At 50.6% G+C, this 24357-nt stretch overlaps 1 protein-coding gene and 1 long non-coding RNA gene across 5 annotated transcripts in view; one reads left to right on the forward strand and one right to left on the reverse strand.

Annotated features, from left to right (window-relative positions):
* ABR (ABR activator of RhoGEF and GTPase) overlaps positions 1-24357 on the forward strand; it is a 192512-nt gene that overhangs the window by 18481 nt on the left and 149674 nt on the right. Inside the window, exon 1 of one of the 3 annotated variants that reach the window (XM_037810286.1) lies at positions 16101-16118. The exons of 1 other annotated variant lie outside the window; for it this stretch is intronic. Coding sequence is in view for 1 of the 2 variants with exons in the window: in XM_037810283.1 (XP_037666211.1) it covers positions 21383-21443 (61 nt within the window). In the remaining variant the exon portion in view is untranslated. Of the gene's footprint in view, positions 1-16100; positions 16119-20793; positions 21444-24357 lie in introns of those variants that run through there. One more of the 3 variants, XM_037810283.1, reaches the window with a different exon arrangement.
* On the reverse strand, positions 9241-20863 carry LOC119514495. 2 transcript variants are annotated; one of them, XR_005212833.1, is made up of 3 exons: positions 20493-20863; positions 18031-18306; positions 9241-10296 (listed from the first exon to the last, which is right to left on the reverse strand). It is a non-coding gene; the product is annotated as an uncharacterized LOC119514495 (long non-coding RNA). The 2 variants fall into 2 exon arrangements; XR_005212832.1 differs by having other exon boundaries at positions 9241-12474.

Raw genomic sequence — 24357 nt, forward strand, 5'->3', positions numbered from 1 at the left:
GGGGGTTTAGATGTTACCCCACCCCACCCACTAGGCTTGCTGAAGGCCAGGACTGGTGTGTAGGGTTAAGGATGCAGGCTCTGGAGCCAGACTGCTGGGCTTTAAACTCCTGCTCTCCCCCTTACTAGCTGTAGGTCTTTGAGAAGTTATTTCACTTCTGTGCCTCGCTTTACTGTGTAAAATGGGTGCGTTAATAGCATCTACCTCCTGGAATGTTGCGAGGATCAGATGAGGTCCTGCACATTAAGCGTAGTTCCTGACGCATAGCGGGCATCCGATACATGACGGCTCTCATTACTGCTCACCCTCTGCTTTCCTTTTGAGTCAACCTTAGTGGCTTAGGTGTCCTACCTGTTTGATACATATTTGCTGATTGACCTGAAAGAACCATTGAGAAAATTAGTAAACTATTATTCTTCCACTTCTGGAATAATCTAAGAACTGACTGCAAGTCAGTATCCTCTGTGGGAACACTGTAAAAAGACAGATTCCTAGACTGGACCCCAGCCCCACTGGCGGAATCCCAGAGGGTCTGGTCAAAACCTGGGATCTCTATGTCTAACGAGCCCAGGGGATCTTAGCGGCCAGCCCAGCACCCCAGAGGTTGGCAGGCTCTGCGAAGTGCTTGATGTGAGATGGGGAGTTTTAAGTAGGGCCTTTCTGCCCATAAAGTCCCAGAGGTTGACATCAAAAGGAAGCAAAAATGTTTCTAAATCACATCTTACTTAAGAACTTAAGGCGTTTCTAAGCAAATGGGGGAAAGCCCTTTTGAGTTTCTGTGTGAGTAGATAAGGAGTTGCCAGAGGGTTGATAAAGTAATCCATTTGTGTTTAGGAGCCAGGAGACAGGAAGCCAGCCAAAGGTGACCTTTGGCTTGAAAGCAAACACAATAGCCGAATGCTGAGTGGTTCTTGGGTGACAGTATTGTGCAGTCCATTGAGATCTGCTATTTCAAAATCAGTTGTGGTTGCTGCCTCCAGGTAGTCATCATGGTGTTTGAAAGTACTTGGCCACGTTCATCCCCTCTGCTGAGCTCCGGGAAGGATGGTACCTGGGCAAGTTCAGATCTCTCCACCGGGCTGAGGGTCAGTGGCCCCACACAGTTGGGCTGAAGTCCTGCTTCTCTGAATTCCATTACTCTCTGCCTCTCTCCTTCTCTCAAAGAGCTCAGCCTTCACTAATTTAGGTGGAGGTGGCAGGAAAAATGTGTGTGTGTGCGCTTTCTTTGGGAGCAGAGATCAATGTAGAGTTAAGACGATAGCTTTGCTGAGTACTGTGATTTTGCTGAGTTTGTAAATAGTTGGGCAACTCTGCTGGACTTTGATAAACCAAACATTTTCGGGTATTATTTAAGAGTCACTGTGGAGAACATATATTGCTTATATCCTCCGACCTGATCAATAAAAAAGGTCAACAAAATACCTTTCCTATAATTCTCAATGTTTTTGGAGTATTAGAAGATTAAAAGAGAAGGGTGTGGACAACAAAACATCACCCACTTCAAAGCAGGCTCCAGAGAATGAGGCCTTGTATGCCTGATTTTACAACCATGAGAGAGAAATTCCAGGCTACCATAAACTCCTTCTACCTAAGAGAAAGGGATGCAGTCACTGTTAAAACAAGCTGTGCACCAGAGAAAGTGTTCAAAACTCTGCTCCAAGAGCCTTCAGGCTAACTGTGGAACTAGGCGAGTAGACAGGTGTTTACTGTGCAAATGCATGTACAGCAGAGGCCCATGCTAAGGGCTTACCATCTTTAACTGGCTCTCCAGACACAGAGTAGGTCCTTAAAAACTGTTGGCAACCACTGCTGATGCAACTAACTCTTCAAATACAGAACAATCACATCCTTGCTGGCCGGCCAGGAGGTAGGTTAAGTGATAGCACCTGCTCCACCATCTTGAGTGCATATCCTTTGGCATTTTTTCTTATTTCTTCAGCTCCAGGGCCCGCATGCCTTCTGGCAGAAAGTGCAGCAGCTGTCTCTTGAAGGTATCCTTTACAGAGTTGAAAAGGAGGCAGTGGTCAGTGCAGCCCACACCCACATTGGCAGAGAATTCGAATCTCATTAGCAGCTGGGATTTCTCACTGTCAAGGTGTGCCTCTCAGACTCAGTTTGCATGGCCCCATGGACGACCCCGATGCACGAGCCAGCACAGGCTGCCATTGTTCTTGGAGAGAGGAAAATGTCAATCCCTCAGTGCTAAGTTTGGCTGAGGACGCGCACACTTGGGCATCCTGAGTTGCTGCTCCTGATATCCTGTTCTTCAGGTCACAGAAAGAGCTGCCTCCCAGGGGTCAGCCTGCCTAGGAAAGCCGGGCAGGACAAGTTCTAGTATCCACCACGATTTCCTTTCCATCCCCAGAGGGATGGGGGACTGGCAACTTCTCTTTCTAAACCCACAGAACTCAGCAGGTCTGCTTACACCCTCTTTCCTAGACAATAACAGCGAGGCCACCTTTGATGTCAGCAGCTCCAAAGTAGATCTTCTAAGAGAGACTGCTCAGGGAATTACAAGGTTATAAGGTCTGTGATTCTAAGAGCACTTTCTTGGCACTTCTCTTGCTAGAGAAGAGGAAAATCTGTCAAAGCTAATCCCTGGCAGAGTATCCCAGTTTTTGCCATTATGAGCAATGCTTCAGTGAGAAATGATGTACAGTACATGGCCCGTGTGCACATGTGTGAATATTTCTCTAGAGAACATCTGGACACAGAATTACAAAGTTAAAAAATATGTGCATGTTAAAATATGTGCATTTTAAATACGAATTCATATTTTCAAATTGTCTTCCAGTTTACATCCTCACCTCATTTTTTAAGGGAAACTTGTTCACACTCTCAACACTTGTTAGTTTTCATTAGTGCCAATCTAATGGCCAAAAAATGGCATCGTAATGTACATATGACCCTGATTACTAACAAGGTTGAGTATCTTTTCATATGTTCTTTAGCTCTTGGTATTTCTTCTTCCCTGTAATATCCTTTGCCCATATTTTAATGTGAATATGCTTAATGCTTCCCCATTGAATAGTATACCAATTATAGACTTGTTTAATCATGTTAAGAAAGTTTCTTTTTCACTTGATTTCTGGTTTCCAGGAGTATTTTTTCTGTCCTTTATAATCCGGAATGGACATTAACTTTTAACAATATAGGTTCCCCAGATATATTAAGATGATCAAATAATTTTTTTCTTCCTTAATCTATTAATGTAGTGAATTACACAAGTAGATTTTCTAATGTTGCGCTAGGCTTATATTCCTGGGATAAACCCTATTTGGCCATGATATACAGGGTCATAGGCTGCTCAGTTGTGCACTAAACAACCCATTCACATGACAGTGAGTTGTGCAGTTCACAACTTGTATAACTGTGCATAGTGGCCCTGAGTTGTACTATTTTCTTTTTTAAAAGATGGATTCAGTATGTTAATTGCAATTAAAATTCATTGCATCTATGTTCGTAGGAAAGTCTGACCTATAGTTTTCTTTCCTTTTGTTGGCTTTATCCAGTTTTAGTGTCAGGGTTATGTAGTGTCATGAAATTAGTTGGCTAGCTTCCTGTCTGTTTCTATGCCCTGAAACAGTTTATATAAACCTGGGCATTTTCTGTTTGTAAAGGTCTGGAAGTCTTTGCCTTTATAAACAGCTGTGCATAGTATCTAGATTTCTGCCAACTTTTTTTTTTTTAATGGTTAGTAATTCATTCAGGTTTTATTCTTGAACCACTTTTTAAACTTTTATTTTCCCGGAAAATTGATCATATAAAACTTTTGATCAAGCTCATGTTGTGAACTCATGCTTTAAACTTTCCTCTCTGCCCTAAACAAACCCCTGATGATAAAACTTTTTTTTTTTTTTTTTTTCATTCTAAAGGTATAGCTGTGTTCAAACTTTTAGGAACTCAACATCTAAGTGTCTACTGTACCAAGGTCCTGGACTAAGCACCTGTAATACATGAATACATTTCCAATGTAAAAGAGTCAAACAGTACTAAATAATTTGGATTAAAACATATCAGTTCCCGTCACCACTCCACTCCTCTCCCCAGAAGGAATTTGCAGCTAGCAAAGAGTTCCTTGTATATTGTTTATACTTCCAGTCCTCTTACCACACACTTACAAGTATTCATACCTAATTTGTGCATTGTGTCATTTCTTCTCCCAGCAACCATAAGCAATCAGAATTATTAACCCCATTTCAAAGATGAGGAAACCGAGGCTTAGGAGGTTTGGGTAACGTGCCAAAGGGCCCACAGCTAATTAATTTGGACCCATGTTTCTCATTTCGAAAAAACCAGTGCCTATTTCTCAGGACACCTAGGCACCACGCTTGAAAACAGTAAATGAACAAGCTTTGCTCAGTGGAGTGTTTCTTAACAAACCCAGAATGGTCTGAGGGAGTCCCAAGGAAGGCTTGGGTGGAGCTGAGAAACCACATTCTCTGCTCAGTTACTGTCTTTCAGCAGCTGTCCTTTCAGGGACCTGAGTAGGGCGAGACCTTCCCTGATCAATTGGATTTCAGGTGATCTTCAGATGTCAGATCTTCTCTTTTGCTGGGGCGTTTTAACCCCGGTGAAAAAGGCATCTCTAAATGCCTCCAGGTGAAGTTTTAAGGTGCTAGGGACGCTAACGGGGAAATCAGGAGACCCCGGCGGGGCTTTTGTGGGAAGAGCCAAGAGGAAGTGAGCTCGCTGGGTGCCTTGGGCAGGTGATCCTGTGCTTTCTTGCGCCTCCTTGCTCCGCTCCAGGGATTTCCCCAGTGGACCCGGCAACAGCTGGCCTACGGCAGCCTTCACCGAGGCCAGGAAACGGAAACTCTTTGAGCTATTTATTTACTTCAAAGCCAGAACAAAGGGTTGGAGCTGGTTTCACCTCTCGTGTCAGCGCATCCCGGAACGCCTGCCGCTTCCTGCTGGTCACCTGGTGGCGTGCGCAGCGGCGGCGCTCCGGGACCCACACAAATGCCACAGCCCCTTCCCAACGGACTTAGGGAGAGTCCGGTCCTCCCTTCAGCCCACAAGGTTCGGAGAGTGCAGTCAGGCCCCGGGAGAGCTGCGGCGTCTGCCTTTCTGCGCGACTCAGAGAAAGGAAGCCCCAGGCCCTGAATTCATTTGCATCGCAATAAGCACGTAAACCTCAGAAACCGAGGCCGCCACCCTCTCCGGCTTCCTCGCGGCAGCCGGCCGCGGCGCGCCTTCTGATTTGCTGTTGGATTAATCATGCGTGCAGCCGGAGACACCTCTGGTGGCCGGAAGGTTTTGGGGCACCGTGTTCCATTTCGCGTTTAAATGCCGCCGGGCCCCACCACGTGACCAGGAGCCCGCGGCCCCGCCCCACCGCCGCGGGGCCCCCTGGGTGCCGTCGGGGAGCCCTGCTCGGTTCAGGAGTCCCACCCAGGGGGCCTCTCCGGGATCTGCTGTTTTCACAGCAAACAGAGCAACTGGCGTGTGGGGAGGGATGGGCAGAGCTGAATTTCCCATTTTCTCAGGCAGCTGAGGCCACCTCCCTGAAAGGAGAGGGCTGTTTTCCTTGGAGCCAGCTGTTTGTAGCCGCCGTGTTTCTGAACCCTAAGCTAGGCAGGCTGTCACGAGGGTCTCCGGGCTAGGAATAGATGATTATGAGTCATCTCCCCCTTCCTGACAGGATCAGCAAATTTCACGCAACATTTACCAAAGGCTAATATGTAAAAACAGGAGAAGGGCGCGCGATAGCGGGGTTCTTCGGAAGACGGTTGGCTAGAAGTGCCCCTAAGTGTGAGTGTCCGTGTGTCCGTGTGTGTGTGTGTGTCCGTGTGTGTGTGTGTGTGCGCGCGCGCGCGCCAGGCACGTATGTGTTCTGGTACTGTTTCCCGAAGAATATATGAAAAGGCAGCAGGGATCCTCATTGGATTTGCCATTAGAAAGAGTGCTCACACCGAAGTCCAAGACAAGTAATAGAAATAGAGGTCTGAGAAATGGATTTAACATCAGCTGTGGGGCTCTAGGATATCTGAATCTACAGTAAGAGATCTTTCTGGATCGCAGTATGTCCCTGTCATGATACTCAAATGTGTCCTAAAGTTATTTGGGTGTAGCTAGTTATTTGGATGTGTGTATATACAAATTTCCAATTTTAAGAAAAAAAATTTTTCTTAGTCTAAGCGTATACTGGATAATCCAAGGTTTGCAATTTTAATATAAATATTACCTATATTATTTTTTTCCTTGAACACTCCTTAGCTCTTACTGTCTTTAGGCTCTACCCTGGTGCTGGAGAAAATTCTGTTTATCAGGCAAGTTTATGCTATACTCCACTTTTCAGCTTTCATTGTTCTTGACCTTTAACAAGCTAGAGACTTCTTGCTCTTTCACAAGACAGCCGTGACGGGATTATGTTGTTCTAGATGGATCTTCTTTTCCTTATTCTAGCTGCTGTTGAATAGCAAAGTGTGGCAGCCCCTGGCCTGAGCAAAACAGGCCTGCGGAACTTGTTGTCACACAGCATTCCGCGTGATCTGGGCTAGCTAAAGAGAAAATGGTAAATTAATCTTAAAATGTAACTTTAAAACGGGAAGTAAGCAGAGGGTGAGAACTGTTGGTCTCACAAAGAGGCGAGATGTAAATGTAAATTCTTGCATCCAGATTTGAATAAGCATTCATCTATGGTCCCCAGACCTTCTGCTGACAAGTGTTAATAGGTTACTTCCTTTTTGACACTCTTGTGGTTATTTATTGATCAACAACCCCCCCCCCATGTCACCGTCACAAGACTGTTCCCACACTTGTATGCTTGGGAATGTCTTTGTCTCAAACCCTTATAATTGGCTTGCTATCCTCTTGAATTGCATGGTCAACTTCCCTGCGAATGCGATGCCCGCCTGACGAGAGAGCACTGTCATGAGCTCTACACAATTTCTCACCTTGTAAGCAAGCCCTGAATAAAAGTTCATGTATCAGAAAATGCCCGGTGTCTTCTTTGGCTTCTGGACTGGCAAAGCCCTCACAGGCCTTGACACATAGTGTGGAGGGGACACACTTATAAAGAACTGGGTAACTTTGACTATTTTAAAATGCTAATGCTTTAACTCTGCAATGGCAGTGAGACACCCACAAAAAACAAAGGGTGCAGTTTGGCTTTGGTGACCGCAGCATAGCTAACCCTAACTCTTCTCTCGGATTGCTCTCATCCTTCCAGAGGAGCTGTCTCATTTTTTGCCTTGTTTGTTTTTATTGTGGTAATATATATATATCACAACATTTCCCATTTTAGCCATTTTTAAATGTACAATTCCAGTGGCATTAATGATATTGATAATTTTGTGCAACATTCACCACCATCCATTATATCACCAAAACTTTTTCATTACCCCAAACAGAAACTTTATACCCGTTAATCAAATACCCCCCATTCCCCTTAAAAAAATCTTTTTGTCTCTATGCATTTTTACTTTTTGCTTTGTTTTTACCCTCAAGAGAGAAGTGTAATGGGTATGTTTGCAAAGCGCAACCAATATAACATCTCATTTAATCTTCTCAGGCAGTTCAGCTGGGGCAGTTACCATTGTCACTATTATCTTTCACTGTAACATGAAAGAAACTGAGGTTAAGTCACTTATGGGCACTGGGTCTTGAACCCAGGTTGATTCTTTCTCCAGAACGCACACCTTGACCTTAACCGTTATGCTCTGCACCTGCAGCAGCCCAGACCCTGTTCCTGCGATGCTGTTGCTGATGTGAATGGCTTCGAGCGCTGGTGCTGCTGGCAGGAGAACAAAGCCCCTGGCAGCATTAGCATTGCCAAGGGCATAAGCTGGTGTCCCTCCCCTGGGCACCTGAGACAGGAGGATGGGCCAACCCAGTCAGGGAGCATCGGAGCAAACCAGCTACCGTGTTGGTAGTTCTGCTTTTGCAAAAATAAACATCAGTCTGCACCTTGGCACTCTGGCCTGCGAACTCCTGAGCTGGGAAATGGAGGCCTTTTGACTGGATTGGCATAACCGGATGTCTGGCCCGAGCCATGGTGTTCTCCTCCGGGCTAGTGATTCTGCTTCATGAGCAGCCATGCCCAGCCGATAGGGTGTCCTCCTGAGCAGTGTGCCCTAAGTCCTGTGGCCTCAGTGCACCTGGTGAGGACTGGAATGGCTGCCTTCTGAGGGGGGTTCACCGAGATTGTGTGGGGAGTGTGGGAGCTCCTAAAATCAGAAATGCTTGTAAAGCCTGAGACTGCTTTGGAGGGTTTGCTAGAAGTAGAAGGTCATCTCTCCCCACCCCCTCTCCCAGAGCGAATGGGTGTACCTAGAATAGGTTGAAGCCTGGGGGAACAGCCATTGTCTGAGTCTCAGGCTGTGTGGGTCCTGGGGCGGTGGGATTCCCCATCCCCTCGCCTTTGCCCCCTAACAATTTGTCTATTTATTGCAGTGTCCTATGCAAATACTGTCGTTTCTTACATTTGCCACGGAGAAAGCACTTCCCTCTCTTGTTGTCCTGAGATTGGAATGGCAAACTCAGCCCTCCATTCGCTTTGTTCCTGTCAAGGACTGGGCTTTGGTGGGGAATCTAAACCTAACTTTCTCTTTACTCCCATCTCCTCCTCATTTTCCATGGCTGATGGGCTGGTGTCCCTCATCCAGCACCCCTTCCCCTGCTCCCCCATAGGTGGTCAACCCCAAGACTTCTTTCCAACCCCAAAGCTGTAGCCCAGAAGGAAGAGGCCCTGGCTCTGTCAGGAGCAGTTCTCGGCTTCCTATTGAGGACACTACAGATGAGATCTTATCTTTGGTGTTCCTGGGTGTCCCTGACAAGCCAGGCTGTGTTTTTCCCCTCTCTCAGGTAACCAGAGATATCTCACTTGCACTGTGAACAGACTTGGATGATGGACTAGAGTTTCCACACCAAGACTCATCTTTGTGTTTGTGGCCAAGGAGGCCCTGACGTCAGTAGCTCATCTAGGCAGAATTTGCCCTGCTGAAGGTAACAGGAGAAGGGGAGAAAAATGAAGGCTAGACTGGCCAAGGATCTGTGGCTGAGAGATTCCCATGCACAATCTGGAGAGCTCCGCTGATGTTAACTATGCAAAGACCCTGATGGTGTGCATACCAAAAAAAGGGCTGGAGCAAATATAGTAAGATGCTAATAGAGTGGTTGCATTTATGGGTCACTTTTTTACTCTTTATTGTCTAAAAATCTTTTATTGTAGCTTTATTGCTTTTACAACAGGAAATGGGATGAACTTATAGTTTAAAAAAAAAAATCAGATAACCCAACAGCCTATACACTTCACACCTTCAGTGCTGGCTTTTGATGACATGTGAAATGCATACAAATGAGCAAATGACAGGGTGCTAATTGCAGTGTGGCTTCAGAGCCAACAGCTTGGGTGTTCTTCATAGCAGCACCTTGGTGAGCTTCATCTTCCCACCACCTGTGGAGTTGGAGAGAAGTTTTCTTTTCCAGGACAAGTTGTCTGTGACCCTGTCCACTCCTAGCTCAAGCTTTCACCCCTTCACCAGCCCCCTTGGAAGAACATTGCATTGCACTTGAACTTAGCTTGCAGGATGAGACCAGCCAGATGGGAAGTAAGCAACAGAAGTTGGTGCCTCCATCTGGGCCGAGCGCTTCCTCTGCAAGGCATGAACCTCTTCCTTTCTGGTTCTGAAAGCCAGGCTCTGAAAGAAGCTCTGCCTTGGGTAGATGTGCTCATTTGTACTTTTAAGGTAGTTTGGTTCGAAAGATGGGCAGCGAAGCCAAATGGGCAGGTATCAAAGAAAAGTTTTATTTGAGAGAAGCCTCAGGGCAGCCCCCGTCGGCAGAAAGGCTGCTCCGAGGGGAAAGCGCGCAGTTGGGTAGTGGGATTTCTTTTTATAGGGCCTTTTGCCAATCAGGAGGTTACACGGTGTAAGGTATGTGAACTTTGGCCAATAGGGGGTTATACATAGTTTATCTTGTAACTTTGGCAATGCCTGGTTTGTGCATTTGAACAGGAGAGGTGAGGGAGGGAATAAATTTGTGAGGGAAAGGGAGGGGGGGCAGTGATGGGTGAGAACAAAGAAAGTGGCATGAAAATGGGGAAAGGGTGGGGGCAGCAATGTGAGGCATGGTCTGATCTGCAGCCTGGTTTTGCAAAACGGGGAGATGGAGAAAGGTCCCAGGGCCCAGACCTAGCATTACTAATGTTGTGGGTAGTGGTGTTTGCAGGAAGGATGTCAGTCTTCCTTGTTGGCCTACTTGCGTGTACAGTTGCACGTGTGGCTTCCATGAGAGAGCAGTAGGGAACCAGGATCCCCAGAGGCCAGAGCTTCTCTGTGGCAGCTTCCTCATCTGTGGTTAGTAGTGGCAGGAGGCAAATAGGATTACGTGTACAAAAAGCAACCCAGAAAAAACAGCTCAGCCTTCCCTAAGGAAGAAACCAACAGCCCCCAACAAGCTAACCCTCAGTGTCGAGGTTCTCACTGGCCAGGTGCAGCAGCAGCAAAGGTTTCCATCTCAGTAGCCCCCAGCATGGCTTTGATCTGACAGTCAGTAGGGTGCATTTGACCCAAAGAGCCAGGGATCCAAGGGGCAGAGATGTTCAGGAGCCCAGGTCCAGCTGGTCAGTATAAGAGGCACCAGGCCCTTCCTGGACTGTGTGGCATGGTTGCTACCGTCTTCCACCGGGGGCTGCCTGACACAGAGCCCATGTGCAGGGACCACTTGCATAAAGAACTGAGGAAATGGCAAACCGAGTCTGGTTCTCCTTTAGGCTTGCATTGGTCTTCTCCTCTGGGTGGCCCCAAGCTCCCTGAGAGATAACAGGTGGAGAGCCGCTATCCCAGGCTCTGGGGATCAACATGGGGTCCAGGAAAGAGGACTCTTCCCAGCACCCTTCCCCCCTCTGCTGGTGACATGTGATGAACATGTGGCTTTCAGGAGGAAAGAAACTTGCACAATCAGACAGAAATAGGAACCTGGAAAATAACTCGGTGGGGATTGGGCAATGACTTGTCTGGAAGATTCTGGGCCTCGAGAGAGGGCTTGGAGTGCAGAACCAGGTTTCATCTGAGTCATGGCCTACATCTAAGAAGGCTCTTAGAGCTTGAGATTTCAGGGGCATTAGGAAACAAAGGGATAGTGTCTTCCGTCTCTGGCTTGTCTGACTAGAAATCAGGCTTGGGGCTGACCCTGGAAGGGGTGGATGGGACAAAGGCTTGAAATCATCCAACATGGTGCTGAGGCTGCTGCAGCACTGGGGGTGGGGGGGCCCCCAGCCATCCCTGTCTCCACCCTGAGGTCCTGCCCAGAGTGTGAGATAAGGACCTTGTTTCCTAGCGACTCTGAAATGGTTCTCCTTAAAGTGCTCCTCACAATACTCAGCCGAGCCTTGGCGGGATAGGGCTGGGGCAGCCTTTGTGAAAGAGCCGCTCTGGAGATTAGATAATCCCCACCACATCGGAAAATGCTGGTGCCAGGTTGCACTGCAGGGGAACCAAAATTCCTTGGAGTCTGTCTGTCCTTCCTCTTTGCGGTTTCTCAAAATGGCAATGTCCTTCTCTGGGAAAGGAAATGTCTTAATCCTCTCTAAGTGGTGTTTATCTTCCTCAAGGGCCTCTCACCCTTTGCAGAGCACTGAACAGAGAATTTTCCAGAACGTTCTGGGTGTACTGGTGCTCTTCTTTAATCTCAGGGCAGCAGACACATGGAAATTTGGGAAGGGGGTTGGGTGAGGCAGAACCTAGAGCTGATATCCCAATTTTCTTCCTTCTCTTGAGAGGTGGCACAGGGGTCTTAGCTAACCTCTGGTTGGAGAGGTGCATCGAAGCCATTCCCTGCGATCTGGTGGGTGACGGCTTCAGCATCACTCCAGGCCATGAGCATCTTCTTTCTCAGGCTCTCTACGTTGCCACCCTCCAAGACGGGGGAGAGATGGGACAGGCATGCACTCTGGGGCTGCTTTTCGCTGGGAAAGAGCTACAATTTGCCTGCTTCCCCTATAAACAAATTGATTGCAAATTTGGGACAGGCCTAGGAGAAGGACTCTGAGAATTGAGACCAAAGTTCCCTTGATGGGCTGAACCATTTCTGGATTTCTATTCCATTTCCGTGTTGAAGTCTGATTGGATAAAAAGGAGTACAGCACCGAATGCCAGCTGCTTAGCAAGGAAGCCTGTGCCTCTGGGAATTTTTAATTGGGGTTTTGTGAGAGTAGTTAGAGAATTAATCGGAGCAGCAGCAGTTCTCCTGTTCCAGATCCTATCCTAGGGTCCTGTTGTTTTTTCTGAATCTCTCCAGAGAGTGTGGCCATCCTAGACATGACATCCCAGCTCTTTTTCCATTTGGTGGAGCTGGGCTTGCTGGAGCATCTGTACTCCCTCATTCCCGGTTCCTTGTGACCAGAAACATATTTGGTCATTCATTTATTCATTTGCATATTCATTCATTGAAACCAGTATTTGTGCAAGGTGCTGAGTTTATGGTGGCAATCAAGAAAGACGTGGTTCCAACCCTCTCAGAGTTCTCAGTCTAGCAGAGGAAACAGAAATGAATTATTTACAAGAGCACTGTGTATTGTGAAGAAGAGAAGCACATTAACCTGGTCTGGTGGTTAGGGAGAAGGGGAAACTTCCTAGAAGTGATATCTAAGCTCTATATAAATGATAGAGCATTTATACAGAGACATCAGCCTGTGTAAAAGTTCTGAGGCAGGAAAAGGCAGGATCACTGATGAATTAAAAGAAAGTGGATACGGCCAGGTGTCTTCGCAGACAGTCACCAAGATTTCTTGCTTTAATAGTGCTTGAATGGAACCTGGCACTCTCCCTCATTGGCTGGCCGCTCCAAGTCAGCCCTCCACCACCTCCCCACCGTGCCCTTGGACCACCCAAGGCCTCCACTGCCACTTCTCAGTGCCCATCACAGGGCTCCAGAACGGCATCCAGGACTTGGAGGCTGCCATCAACGCCAGATCAACCCAGGGCTCTACACCTTTCCTTCCACCTGTCCATGTCTTCCTACTTCGACGGTGGTGATGTGACTTAGAAGTACTTTGCCACATATTTTTTTCACCAGTTTCGTGAGGAGAAGGAACAGGGAGAGTGAACTGAATGCAATGGAGTGTGTGTGACACTTGGACAAAGGGGTAAATCAGTCACTGGAGCTGCACAAACTGGCCTCTGATAAAACCACCCCCCACTTGTGTGATAGCAGGTGAAGTCCATCTAAGAATTGGGTGACGATGTAACCAAGTTGCACAAGATGGGGTCCCTGGAATCTGGCTTGGCAGAGTATGTCTTTCACAGGTACACCCTGGGAAATAGTGATAAGAGAGCTAAGCCTTGGGCTGGGTCCCCATAGCCACGGGGGTGACTTCTGTGGTCACCACAGCGGTGCATCCTGGTGGGTTTACATTTACCTTTTCCATAATTTGTATTAACATCCACCAAGTTTTTCATTTGTACCATTCTTTTCAAATAAATTAATGTGGTACTACCCCCCACCCCCCACCCCCTGCCTACAAAAATGTATGCAAGTAGAGGACAGAACTAAAAGGGAGAACTGCCAGATGAAGATGAAATAGGATGGAGGGCCCAAGCTACTAGGCCTTATAAGGCCGCAGAGAGGATGGGGTCTTTATCCTGATGTGCCGGTTTGAATGTATTGTGTCCCCCAAATGCCATTATCTTTGATGTAATCTTGTGTGGGTGGACCTATCAGTGTTAATTAGATTGGAATTCTTTGAGTGTTTCCATGGAGATGTGCCCCACCCAACTGTAGGTGGTAACTCTGATGAGATAATTTCCATGGAGGTGTGGTCCCACCCATTCAGGGTGGGCCTTGATCAGTGGAGCCATATAAATGAGCTGACAAACACAAGGAACTCAGTGCAGCTGTGAGTGACATTTTGAAGAAGCGCTACACCCAAGAGGGACACTTTGAAGAATGCACAGGAACTGAGAGAGGAGCTGCAGGTGATGGGACAGTTTGAAGACAGCTGTTGAAAGCAGACTCTTGCTCCAGAGAAGCTAAGAGAGGACAAATACCCCAAGTGCAACTAAGAGTGACATTTTTGAGGAACTGCAGCCTAGAGAGGAACGTCCTGGGAGAAAGCCATTTTGAAACCAGAACTTTGGAGCAGACGCCAGCCACGTGCCTTCCCAGCTAACAGAGGTTTTCCGGACTCCATTGGCCATCCTCCAGTGAAGGTACCTGATTACTGATGTGTTACCTTGGACACTTTATGGCCTTAAGACTGTAACTGTGTAACCAAATAAACTCCCTTTTATAAAAGCCAATCCATCTCTGGTGTTTTGCATTTCGGCAGCATTAGCAAACTAGAACACCTGACCATGGTGGGAAGCCATAGATGGGTCTCAGTAAAAGAGAAGTGACATGTCAGATTTGTTTTAGAAAGTGCTCACCGGTTTCTGTGGGACACTGGGAAATTTTTTCCTCTAATTGACCTTCGTGTCCATCATGCTGACCTTGTGAACCTCGGACTGCTCAAGCCAACGAGCTCAAATAGGACCCCTGTGCAGCTTTCACTGGCCACTGCAGCCAGAGTCTCGTCCTTTTCCACTCTTCTTCATTAGAATGCTTATCACATGTGCTGGTTTCTCACGTCTGCCCCTGGCACCAGACTATGTTCATGAGACTGGGCTAACCAGCCCAGGACAGGGTACAGAGAGCTTGAGGAAGGGGAAAAGGGGGGGTCACAGAGTTTTGTGATCAGAACCTGAACATGCCTTACATAAAAGATATATGTCCTGGGCCAGTTCAGGGACAGAGAACAGCGATGGTTGGGTCAACAAGGATGGTCCCTTGGCCTGTGAGGGGGGTGGATGGGAGGGTGGACTGACATTTTATGATTTCTTCTCTGAGACTGTCTGCTTCTTACTAACAGCCTGATCTATCTGCCAGCCTGTCTCCTCTCCTTTCCAAGGGTCATAATGACCCAACACAGGCTAGATGCAGGTAGATGTGCCGGGCTACTGGGAAGGGGCAGCCAGGGGCATGAAAAGGGTATGAGCTTGCCAAGGAACCATCCTTGGATCCCCCCAACCAAGTGATGTTCTCAACACTACTGGCATTTGGGGATGGACATTCTTTGGGACAGTACCACATATTGCAGGTCCACTGAATGCCAGCAGTGACCCCTCATCATTGTGACAACCTAAGAGGCCCTCATACATTTGCAAATACTCCCCTCTCCTAATGGAGAACACCTGCCCCAGTGTTTAAGGGGACAGGGTATGCACAGCTGTTCTTCAGGTCCCCACTGCTGGCAAGCAGGGATAATGGGGAGACCAACCCACGAGGAGAGCTCTTAGTAAAGGTTTTGTCCAGTGGGATGATCATTTACCCCAGGCCACTCTGGGGGGCTCTTGCCTGACCCCAAGTGGAGTTACTCCTTGACTTCCCTAGCCTCCTTGCTCACAATGGTAATCCGCAGCCCCATGCAGGATCTGGTGGGTGGCGCTGAGATTTTAACGCAGACATTCTCAGGCCACTTGGCCGGAACGTGGCCAGGGTGGCATGAATGCCTCTGGTGGCCGAGGCATCGCTGTCTGGGGCCACCAGGTGGCACCCGGGAGCCCCGCTCTCTGCCGCAGGACTGGTGGCGGTGGCGGCGGCAGTAGGCAGTAGTTGACTGCAGAGGGAAGTTGCTTTAAAAAGAGGCCTGGCTCTTAAAGAGACATGGCTACACACCGGCAAACTTGAACAATAACCCCAACGCGAAGCTCCACTGATGACAAGCACCGGGCTCTGATGCTCCACTCTCCTTGCCATTCTGAAAGCTGAGCTGCCACTGCTTGGAACCAGTCTCCTAGATAGCCTACCCTCAGCCCCTGTGGCCACTCGTGGGCCTGACAGGGCCTGGCTGGGCCTGGCTGCTGGCGTCAGAGCTCCTGGCAGAGCAGAGCAGGGCTGGGATGCATCTGCAGAACTCTGGCTGAAAGGCGAGGCACACAGCCAGCTTCAGAGGAGTGGCGAGCACAGGAGGGCAGGGGACCTGCATGTGAGCTCTGACCCGGAGGGACGCACCCCTGTTCCCTTGCAGCTGACAAAGTCGGAGCTGTTGACATTTGCCTCTGGGCTTTGGGGACTTGGAGAATCCTGCTGCCTGCTCTTCTGCAGGCATCTTTCCCAATGCTGATGGGGACTCCTTGGTAAGTAAACTGGGAAGGGGCTCTGGATCCTGCAGTTGAGCCCTCTGACTGACCCCTTAGGAAAGCTCCCATGTTGACCCCTGGGTGGTGCCACCTGAGTGATGCCAGCTGAGGGCTGCTTTAGTCGGGGCTTGGCACGAGACCCTCCTGGAACGGCAGCCTGTTTAGTATAGTCTAAGGCTCTAAGGCAGCCACTCTGCCTGGCATGCTGTGGCTCCTAGGAAAGGGTGGTGATGTGGGGGTGAGCTCCACCACTACGGGGACCTGGGTGCTTGCTCCTGGCAGAGGAGCTGAGGGAGGCAGTAGGGGGCCAGTGCAGTTCTCTAGGGATCGGGTCTACATCTTGCCAGGGCTGCAGACCTTTCCCATGACTCAAGCTGACACAACACTTTGGTAGAGAAATGACTAATTAGGGAGGAATTTGAGGTCACCTCTGCTGCCTGCAAGGCCCTACTGTCTGCTGTTAAAGCAAGAAGGTTGGGAAGAGGTAGGTAGGAAGAGGGCAAAAGGGCACAACTGTTGGGGGAACCATATTCCTTATGGGTGACTCACTGGAGGCCTGGGGAATTATCTTCCTTCAAGGCCTGAGGCAAGGAGGCTGAATCTGAGAATAGAAAATGATGCTCTACTCCACCGAGAAAGGAATGAAAAACTGATCACCCCAGGGTCTGCTAGAAAGCAAAAGCTTACGGTCCACTAGGGCTGATAGGAGATTGGAGGTCATCTCCCTGATCCAGCTGGATGCTCTCCTATGGATGTAGAAACCGAAACCAGAAAGGTTCAAGACCAGCCCGGGGCATGGAGGCGGGGTTGGAGTTCTGGAGACTATAATCATTGCATTACAGTCAGTTTATCTCCATCTCCAGAATCTTCTACCAGGTTGTGGTAGATGCTGCAATGCTGGGTTTTTTGGTTGTGTGTGTGTGTGTGTGTGTGTGTGTGGACTTTTTTCTTTTTTTGGAGCCAGTTTTCTTTTTGCTTAATCATTAGTGGCCCGGGGTGGATTCTGGAGTACTATGATCTTGCATTCCTCTAGTGGCTCCAATTTCTTTCTTTCTCAGTTTTACTTTATTCTGCTTATTCAATTTGCTTGCTAATTGCAGCCCACACAGATGTTACACACATGGGCTCTGGATTCAGACTCTCTGGGTTCATTTCTTAGTATTACCACCTGCCAGCTGGGCAAGTGGCTTAACCTTTCTGTGCCTCAATTTCTTCTGTGAAATGGAGATAACAGTGGTGCCCATCTCATTGCTTTATTGTGAGAATTAAGTGAGAATTAAATAGAATGGTGCCTGGCACTTGAGAGGCATTCAATAATTGTTAGCTCTCATTAATTTCATTTATTTCTCATGCATTACTAAATGCCAGTCTATTGGGCTTTTGGCAGAAGGCTGATCTGGTGGCATGGTGAGGTTCTGGTTGCTTTGGAGGTCTACCTGAGCCTTGGTCATCCACTGGCTGGACTGAGTGCTGTGTATACTGCAGAAAAAAATATGGATCTGCCAGAGAGGGAGCAAACTCATTTTTTTGGTTTGTTTTTTTTTACCATCACATTCTATTTTGTTATTTTTGAAAAATTTGGATTTGAATTTGGAGGATCCTACCCCCTTAACACCCCAGCTTCTGCACACACTGGTGCTCCCTGCCTGGCCCCAGAGTGGGCAGAGGTGAAGGGAAGCAGTGACCTCTGGGTGATGTGGGAAGCAGGGACTCCCAGGGTCGTCCCTCTGTCTGCAGCAGAGCTGGGTTGCTAATGGTAAGGAGGGAGGAAAAGTGGAGATACCCAGTTTTGGTTTTGAGCACAGTCACCCTTTTTCCATTCTGTCTAAGTGGATGGTTAGAAGTAAGAGTTGGTTGTTGCGAGGAAGCAAGTAGCAAACCCCTAAGAATTAAGGGCAGAACCACTGACCTTCAGAATGGGATGTATCTCCTTCCCATTTAGTTCCTCATTGCCAGCCAAGCCCTTCTGGCCCAGGAAGGTGGACAGTGTTGGCCCAATGGAGTAGACAGTGAGCACGTGGTTAGTGGCAGCTTGGAGGAGGCGGTGAATGGGTGCTGATTCAGTGCCTGGAGGTGCAGATGCAGGTCTGCTCTTAGCTGAATCAGGGCTGTCTCTCCACAGGAAAACTTCCCTGCTGTTCTGACAGATTGGGGTTGATGGTGAAAGCATTTCACGTTGCATCTCCTATGGCAAAATGCAGATGAAAACGAATTCTTAACTCCTTCCTTCCCAGGGTGTGGCCTTGGGTCTCCCCAGTCTCCTCCTGCCCCCAGTGCCAGGAATCTGGAGGCTTCTGTTCTGGTCCCAGATCACCTGTTTCCATTGCAGAGGTTAGAGTGAGGCCTTGTGGTGTGAATTTAAGACTGGAGGATATCCGATAAAGGCATTGAGGGAACCTTGTAGGAACTAACTGTGCTTTTCCTGAAACAGCTATGTCCGAGATAGGTGTGTGGAGACAGAAAAGGGCTGGAAGGGTCTCCTAAAAGGTGGTCTCTAACCCAAACGACCCCCACCTTTGCTACCCTGCTTTCATCAGTCCAGACGATATTGGAGGCGGCATGCAATGGGCGACTGCTGGGGTTCATATCCCAGCCCCCCACTTCCTGACCGGGTGGCTGACTCAGCTGCTCAGTGCCTTGGTTTCTCATCTCAGAGCACTAAGATCCCAGCCAGGTGCACGGTAGACATTCGCTTGGTTATTACAGGTGCTCCCCCCCCAGTAGCCTTGGGGATTTGTCTTCCTCTCTCTTTCCTATAATGTGTTCCAGAATGGGAGGTTGAGGATGGGATTGGACAGAATTTAGGAAAAAAGCAAACTATGGCAACACTTAGGAGAGCAACTGCAACATTTTTGCTTGAAAAATGCTGAAAATAGCTTGTTCAAGGCTTTGTAGATAAAAGTGTAAAATGTATGCAAATGTATGTGACTCACGCAGAAGCATACATCCATGGCCTCACTGTCAGCACCGGATGTGGCTATCAGGAAGATCCCCATGGTCTGGAGAGAGGGCCTGGCTGTGGCTGCAGTGGTGGTGGTGGGAGTGCTCGCTGCCTCCCCAGGCTGGCGACCCCAGGTGACCTCTGGTGATGGCAGCTCATGTCCCTGTTTCCACCTTTCTCCTGGGTTCTGTGCTCTCAGAGAGTTCCCAGTGGGAAGAAGAGCACTCCCTGGGCCCTCTCTGCTCCTCCATTCTCACCGTCCTCCCTCTGGTTCTTCCTGGAGCCCACTTGCTCCCTCTCCCACCCCAGCTCTATTTCTGGAGTGCCTCATTGGAGATGCACGCCCCCCTCCCTGCCAAGCTCCAGGTGCCTGCCTGGCTCCCCCAATCTTGTGTGCGAGTCAGGGACGGGTGGGAGGGTGACAGCTGAGCAGGGAGGGGGAACAAAAGACAGAGCCAGAGCCTGAGCAGGGAGGCCTGGGCTGGGGGCAGGGGAGCCTGAGTGGATGCAGGGAGGGGCCACCATGGCCTCTGTTGAAAATCACCTGCTGCAACCAGCCACCCATGTTGGCATTCTGCACCCCAAAGCACCTTCCCCTGCCCCTCCAAGGGCCTGCACCGACTGCTGTGAGTTGGTGGTCACCATTTCCCTTTGGGCGGCTGTGGCCTTTCAATTTCTGCCCAAGCAGTTTATGGGGCTGGGTGTAGCCTTCTTTCAGCACCATGGTTGTGAATCTGCCTCTCCCCTGGAGAAGAGCTAGAATGTTTAGAATGCTGAGGTGCCCCACCCCACCCCCTTGCTCTGTGGATGCTGACAGCTCCCTCCTTGAAGGCCATGGTGATCTGCGCCTTGGAGGTACGTTTGTAGAGTTGGGTGCCCATGCAGGCTTTGTCCTTAAGCTGCTTGGGGAGGGGTAGGGGTGGCATCAGGAGGAAATCTCGCCATTAGTTATATCCATTATATTACCTATTTAAACTAGCTTCAGGAGTCGGGAGCAGGGTTCCCTTGGGTGGGACCCACTGTCTCCCCTTCCCTTGTGTTCAGGGAAGGAGCTTCAGCCCCTGCTGCCCTGGACTCCTCACCCCCCCAACCCAGGCCCTGGCCCCAGGACTGAATCTGAGGGTGTGTTGCCTTGACATGAAGGCCCTCCCCCCACCTTTTCATTGATCTTGGGGTGTCTTTGTTAGAGGGAATTTTGCTTCTGAAGGTTCTGTTCTCTCAGGCATCTTGTCCCCCGACTTCCCTCTACTTCTATGGGATTCTGCATGCATCATAAAGCTCCAGGGCTGTGCTGGGGGTCCTCAGGGAAGGTTCCTGGAGGGGACCTAGTGGAGACCCTGGAGCCTCTTCTGTACCCCAGTTTGTCCTCCTGTTCAAGAGAAGCAGGTCTAGGAGATTTTCCTCCCCCCACAGTCCCTCCCGACCCCCACCTTGTTCCAGCCGCTGCTCCTGAACTGCTCCGTTCTTAGGTCAAGGGTGTTTAAATAGATGAGGAGGCAGTCTTCAGGTTTGGAAGGCAGGAGTCCCAGGCTGCCAAGCCTTCCCACGGGCACAGGACATTAACCCTATCAGCGCCGCCCCTCAGGCTTGCCTCGGGGAGGGGCCTGGCAGCCTCACCAACCCTTCCAATTGCGCTTAGAGATCCTGGGGGGGCAGGTGATGTCACCCCTACGGGCCCATAGGTCTCCCCGCGGCACCTAGTTTGCGGGTTGCCAGAATTCTGGTGAGCCGGGCGAGGGGAGGAGAGGAAGCCCAGGCCCGCGCCGCCGCCCGGAGACCCCCCCGCGGGACCACTCCTCTAGCACCGGTTCGGAGCTCTCTTGCTGGGCGTCCGTGGGGTCCCCGGCTGCTCCCCACCCCCCGGGGTCCGGAGGCGTGCTGCGGTGCGTGAGCGGGGACGCGGCGGAGCCTCGCGCCGATTGGTCGCGGCCCCCCGGCCCCCGCCCCTGGGGTGCTGCGCAGCCCCCGGGAAGTTGCTAGTTGGCGGGCGCGCTGAGGGGCCGCCGCTCCCGGGGCCGCGGCGGAGTGGCCGCGGCTGCAGCGGCCGGAAGGGTTCCCGGGGGCGCTCGCCCGCCGCCCCTCGCCGGCTCTCCCCTCCTCTCCGGCAGCTCCCGCTCGCTCCTCCCTGCTACCTGTTTCCCTGCCTCCCCCCGCCTCCACTCCGCGCTCGGGAACTTCGCCTCCGGGGCTGGCCGCCCCTCCGGGCTCTCCGCCGGCCTGCCCGCCCGTCGCCCGCGCCCTTCCTCCTTTGTTGTGCGATGAGGGTCGGGTTTCCGATCTGACCGAGCCGCCGCCTCGGCCGCCGTGCGGAGCCGCGGGCATGGAGCCGCTCAGCCACCGGGGCCTGCCGCGCCTCTCGTGGATCGACACCCTCTACAGCAGTAAGTGCGCGCCGCGGAGAGCGGGAACCGGCGCCCCGCGCGGCCCGGGGCTGCGGGCACGGCCGGCTGGGTGCCCCGCGGAACCCGAGGCGGGAGTGCGGGGAGCCGAGTGGGGGCCTCGCGATCCGCCGCAGGTGGGGTCCCCGGAGCCGACTAAGAGCGACTCGGGGCGGGGGGACACTAACTAGATCGACGCGGCCGGGAGAGCTGTCACCCCCTCCCACCTGTTGTGTAACCGAGCACTCCCCACCTTCTAAGAAAAGAGCCGAGAGCCCTTTTTAGAGCGCTGCCCCGGCTCTCCGACTGGCTGCTCGCTCTGCCCATGCTGAAGCAGAAAGGCCATTTTGGGAAAAGTCCTTGGCGCCCGAGTTTGCCACCTCGGGGACGTCCTGAGGCCGTTTTGTGTTGCGGGGTGGGGATGGGATCGGTGGGAAGGGAGACTGTAGGTGTAGATCTCTTTGGGAGCATTTGGATGAAGGAGCTGAACATTCCCGGCTCAGCAGTCTTTCCTGATTGCCAGCCTCATCACCATCCCCACCCTCACCCCCCCCAAAAAAATTAAAAAAATAAAACCAAACCGTCTCCGATTCTCCGCCCCCTCGCTCCCAAATCTGTCTGGATCATGTGACTGCTCCCGCACTGCCGCTGGGGATGTATAACTGAGCACTGGAATATCCTGGGGCTTAGACCAAGCTGTAAGCCAGTTCCCCACCAGCACCACCCCCCCACACCTTACTTAGGTGGCTGAAAATGCTTGTTCTCCCAGCCCCTCCCTTGAGACAGCTTCCCCGGTCGCTTTTCGTGATATAGGAAGAAGGTTCATCTAGCCCTTGGGAAGTCAGTAAGTGGATTGCAGCCCTGCAGCCCTTCCGGATCCACTTCACTGGGGCCCTCCTACTCTCCGTGGCACTGTCTCCTGTTCTGGAGCCCCTGCGGGTTGGGGGAGGTGGGTGGAGCCAGATTCTGGTTCTGGATACTGGAGGTGGGGGGATGAGGCCATTCCTAAGGGTCAGCCCGACTCAAGCTCCTTGGTAGTAGTCATATGAGTTGAGGGTGGACAAGGGTGCTGCCTTGGGCCCTGAGTTCTTGGCCCGGAAGCTCTGCAGTACTCAGCATCCAGCCTCTGACCTCTGCCTCCCCTTGGGTCCCCAGCATTCTCGCATCTCCTCTCCTCCTGCTCTTCTTCCCCCTCCTCCTTCCCTCCTCCCCTCAGGAGCTCTCCTTGTGATGGTTCATTTTGCTTTGGTTTTTCAACATCAAAGGGGCAAAGCCAGATCCCCTGGGTTTTGGTTCTGGCCAAGCCCAGCCACTCCATCTGCTTCTCTCCTGGCAGAGGCCAGCACCACTGGGTGAAGGTCAAGGCCCCCGACTATGTTGTATGTGTGTGCACGTGTTTCTGCATGAATTTGGGCTCACATCTGTTCAGAACCCTGCTGCAGATCAGCTCCTGACCCCAAGGAAGGATTAATGGTCTCTTAGCTGTGTTCTTGCAAATAGCCGTCATAACAATGCCTCATATTCACATGCTGCTTATTTTCCTGAATGTTTCCGGCTCATTGTAAAACCCAATGCTGTTCCCCTATTTCCCAAAGTGTGGAATCTTACGGAAACCTATCTTCAGCTTTCTCTCCATTGCCCTGAAAAAGACTCCCCCACCTGATCATTTCCAAGTTTTCCTATCCTCACCTTGCTGCCCCCTTCCTGAAGCAGGGAGCAAGATTCCTTGAGGCTGCCTTGGAAATTCCTGACCAGAAGGAAGGCAGTACAAGAAAAGGGAATTGGGCCAAGGGCCTCTTTGGGAGTGCCAGTTAGCTAGCCCTGACTCAGGCAGACTGGCACCTGAGCCATCTACACTGCTGCCGCTGCCCTGGCCTCTGGGCTGCTGGGGCAACCGGGAAGGTGGTGTGGGAGTGGGGAGGCAGTGCCTCGGCAGCAGCATGAAGTCTTGTCTCTCTCTCCAAAATGACTTATTGAGAGCCATAGGATGAGGTTTTCTGGGGAGGTGCTGGGCAGTCGTGTTTGGGCTGTGAGCCATGAAGTTTCCTCTTGACAAGAGCCTAAATTAAAACAAATATCCGCGCTGTCATTTGCCTGGCAGCATGGTTTTGTGCTCCCAGAGGAAGTTCCTCTGCTTCTCAGGAAGCTGTTTGCTCACAGTCCTGGGGTGGCAAGTCCCCACAGAAGCCAGATCCATCCAGGATTGTCAGGAGGGTTGACCCAGCATGCAGGTGACCGGTGTGACCTATCAGAGACGGGAATGACCCAGGAGTAGAGGGTCCTCCTAAGCGTTGGTCCTGGTAGCAATGATAATAGCATCTCCCAGGTACCTCCTATGTGCCAGGCACTTCCCATCCATCCTCTCCAAACCTTGCAACCCTATAAGGTAAGGTAGTCTTATTCCTGTTGTACAGATTCAGAGAGAGAGAGAGAGAGAGACTCTGTAAGCTCAGATCATTTACCTGAGGTCACATAACTGTTAAATGACAGAGCTGGAATTTAGATTGTACCTTAGGGTAGTAAGGAGGACTCTGAGCATCACCTGGGCATGTCTGAGCATATTTAAGGCCTTGGAATGTCATGGAATGGGGACATCTGGGACCCCCTGTCCCAGAGCTGTCTCTGAAATGGCCTGCAGGGTAAGTGGCCTTGATGACTCAGACCCCAACCTTGTCCACATAGTCCCTGTGTTTCTTGCAGGAACGGGGCCTGATCTTGGGAATCAAGGCAGGGATAGTTGAGGCTCTGCCTGAGCCCACTGGGGACAGTAATTCTCTCTTGCTAAGGTGCTGGCTGTCAATCAGCCCCGCTCCAGCCCTCACCCCACCCATACCACCACCATGCTTCTTGCCTTTGGGGTTGTCAGCTCATTCTTTCTGACTTCAGCCTCTGTGCCAGGAGGAGCATGGGCCACTTC

The sequence above is a fragment of the Choloepus didactylus genome, chromosome 18, assembly GCF_015220235.1.
Source record: "Choloepus didactylus isolate mChoDid1 chromosome 18, mChoDid1.pri, whole genome shotgun sequence".
Lineage (NCBI taxonomy): Eukaryota > Metazoa > Chordata > Mammalia > Pilosa > Megalonychidae > Choloepus > Choloepus didactylus.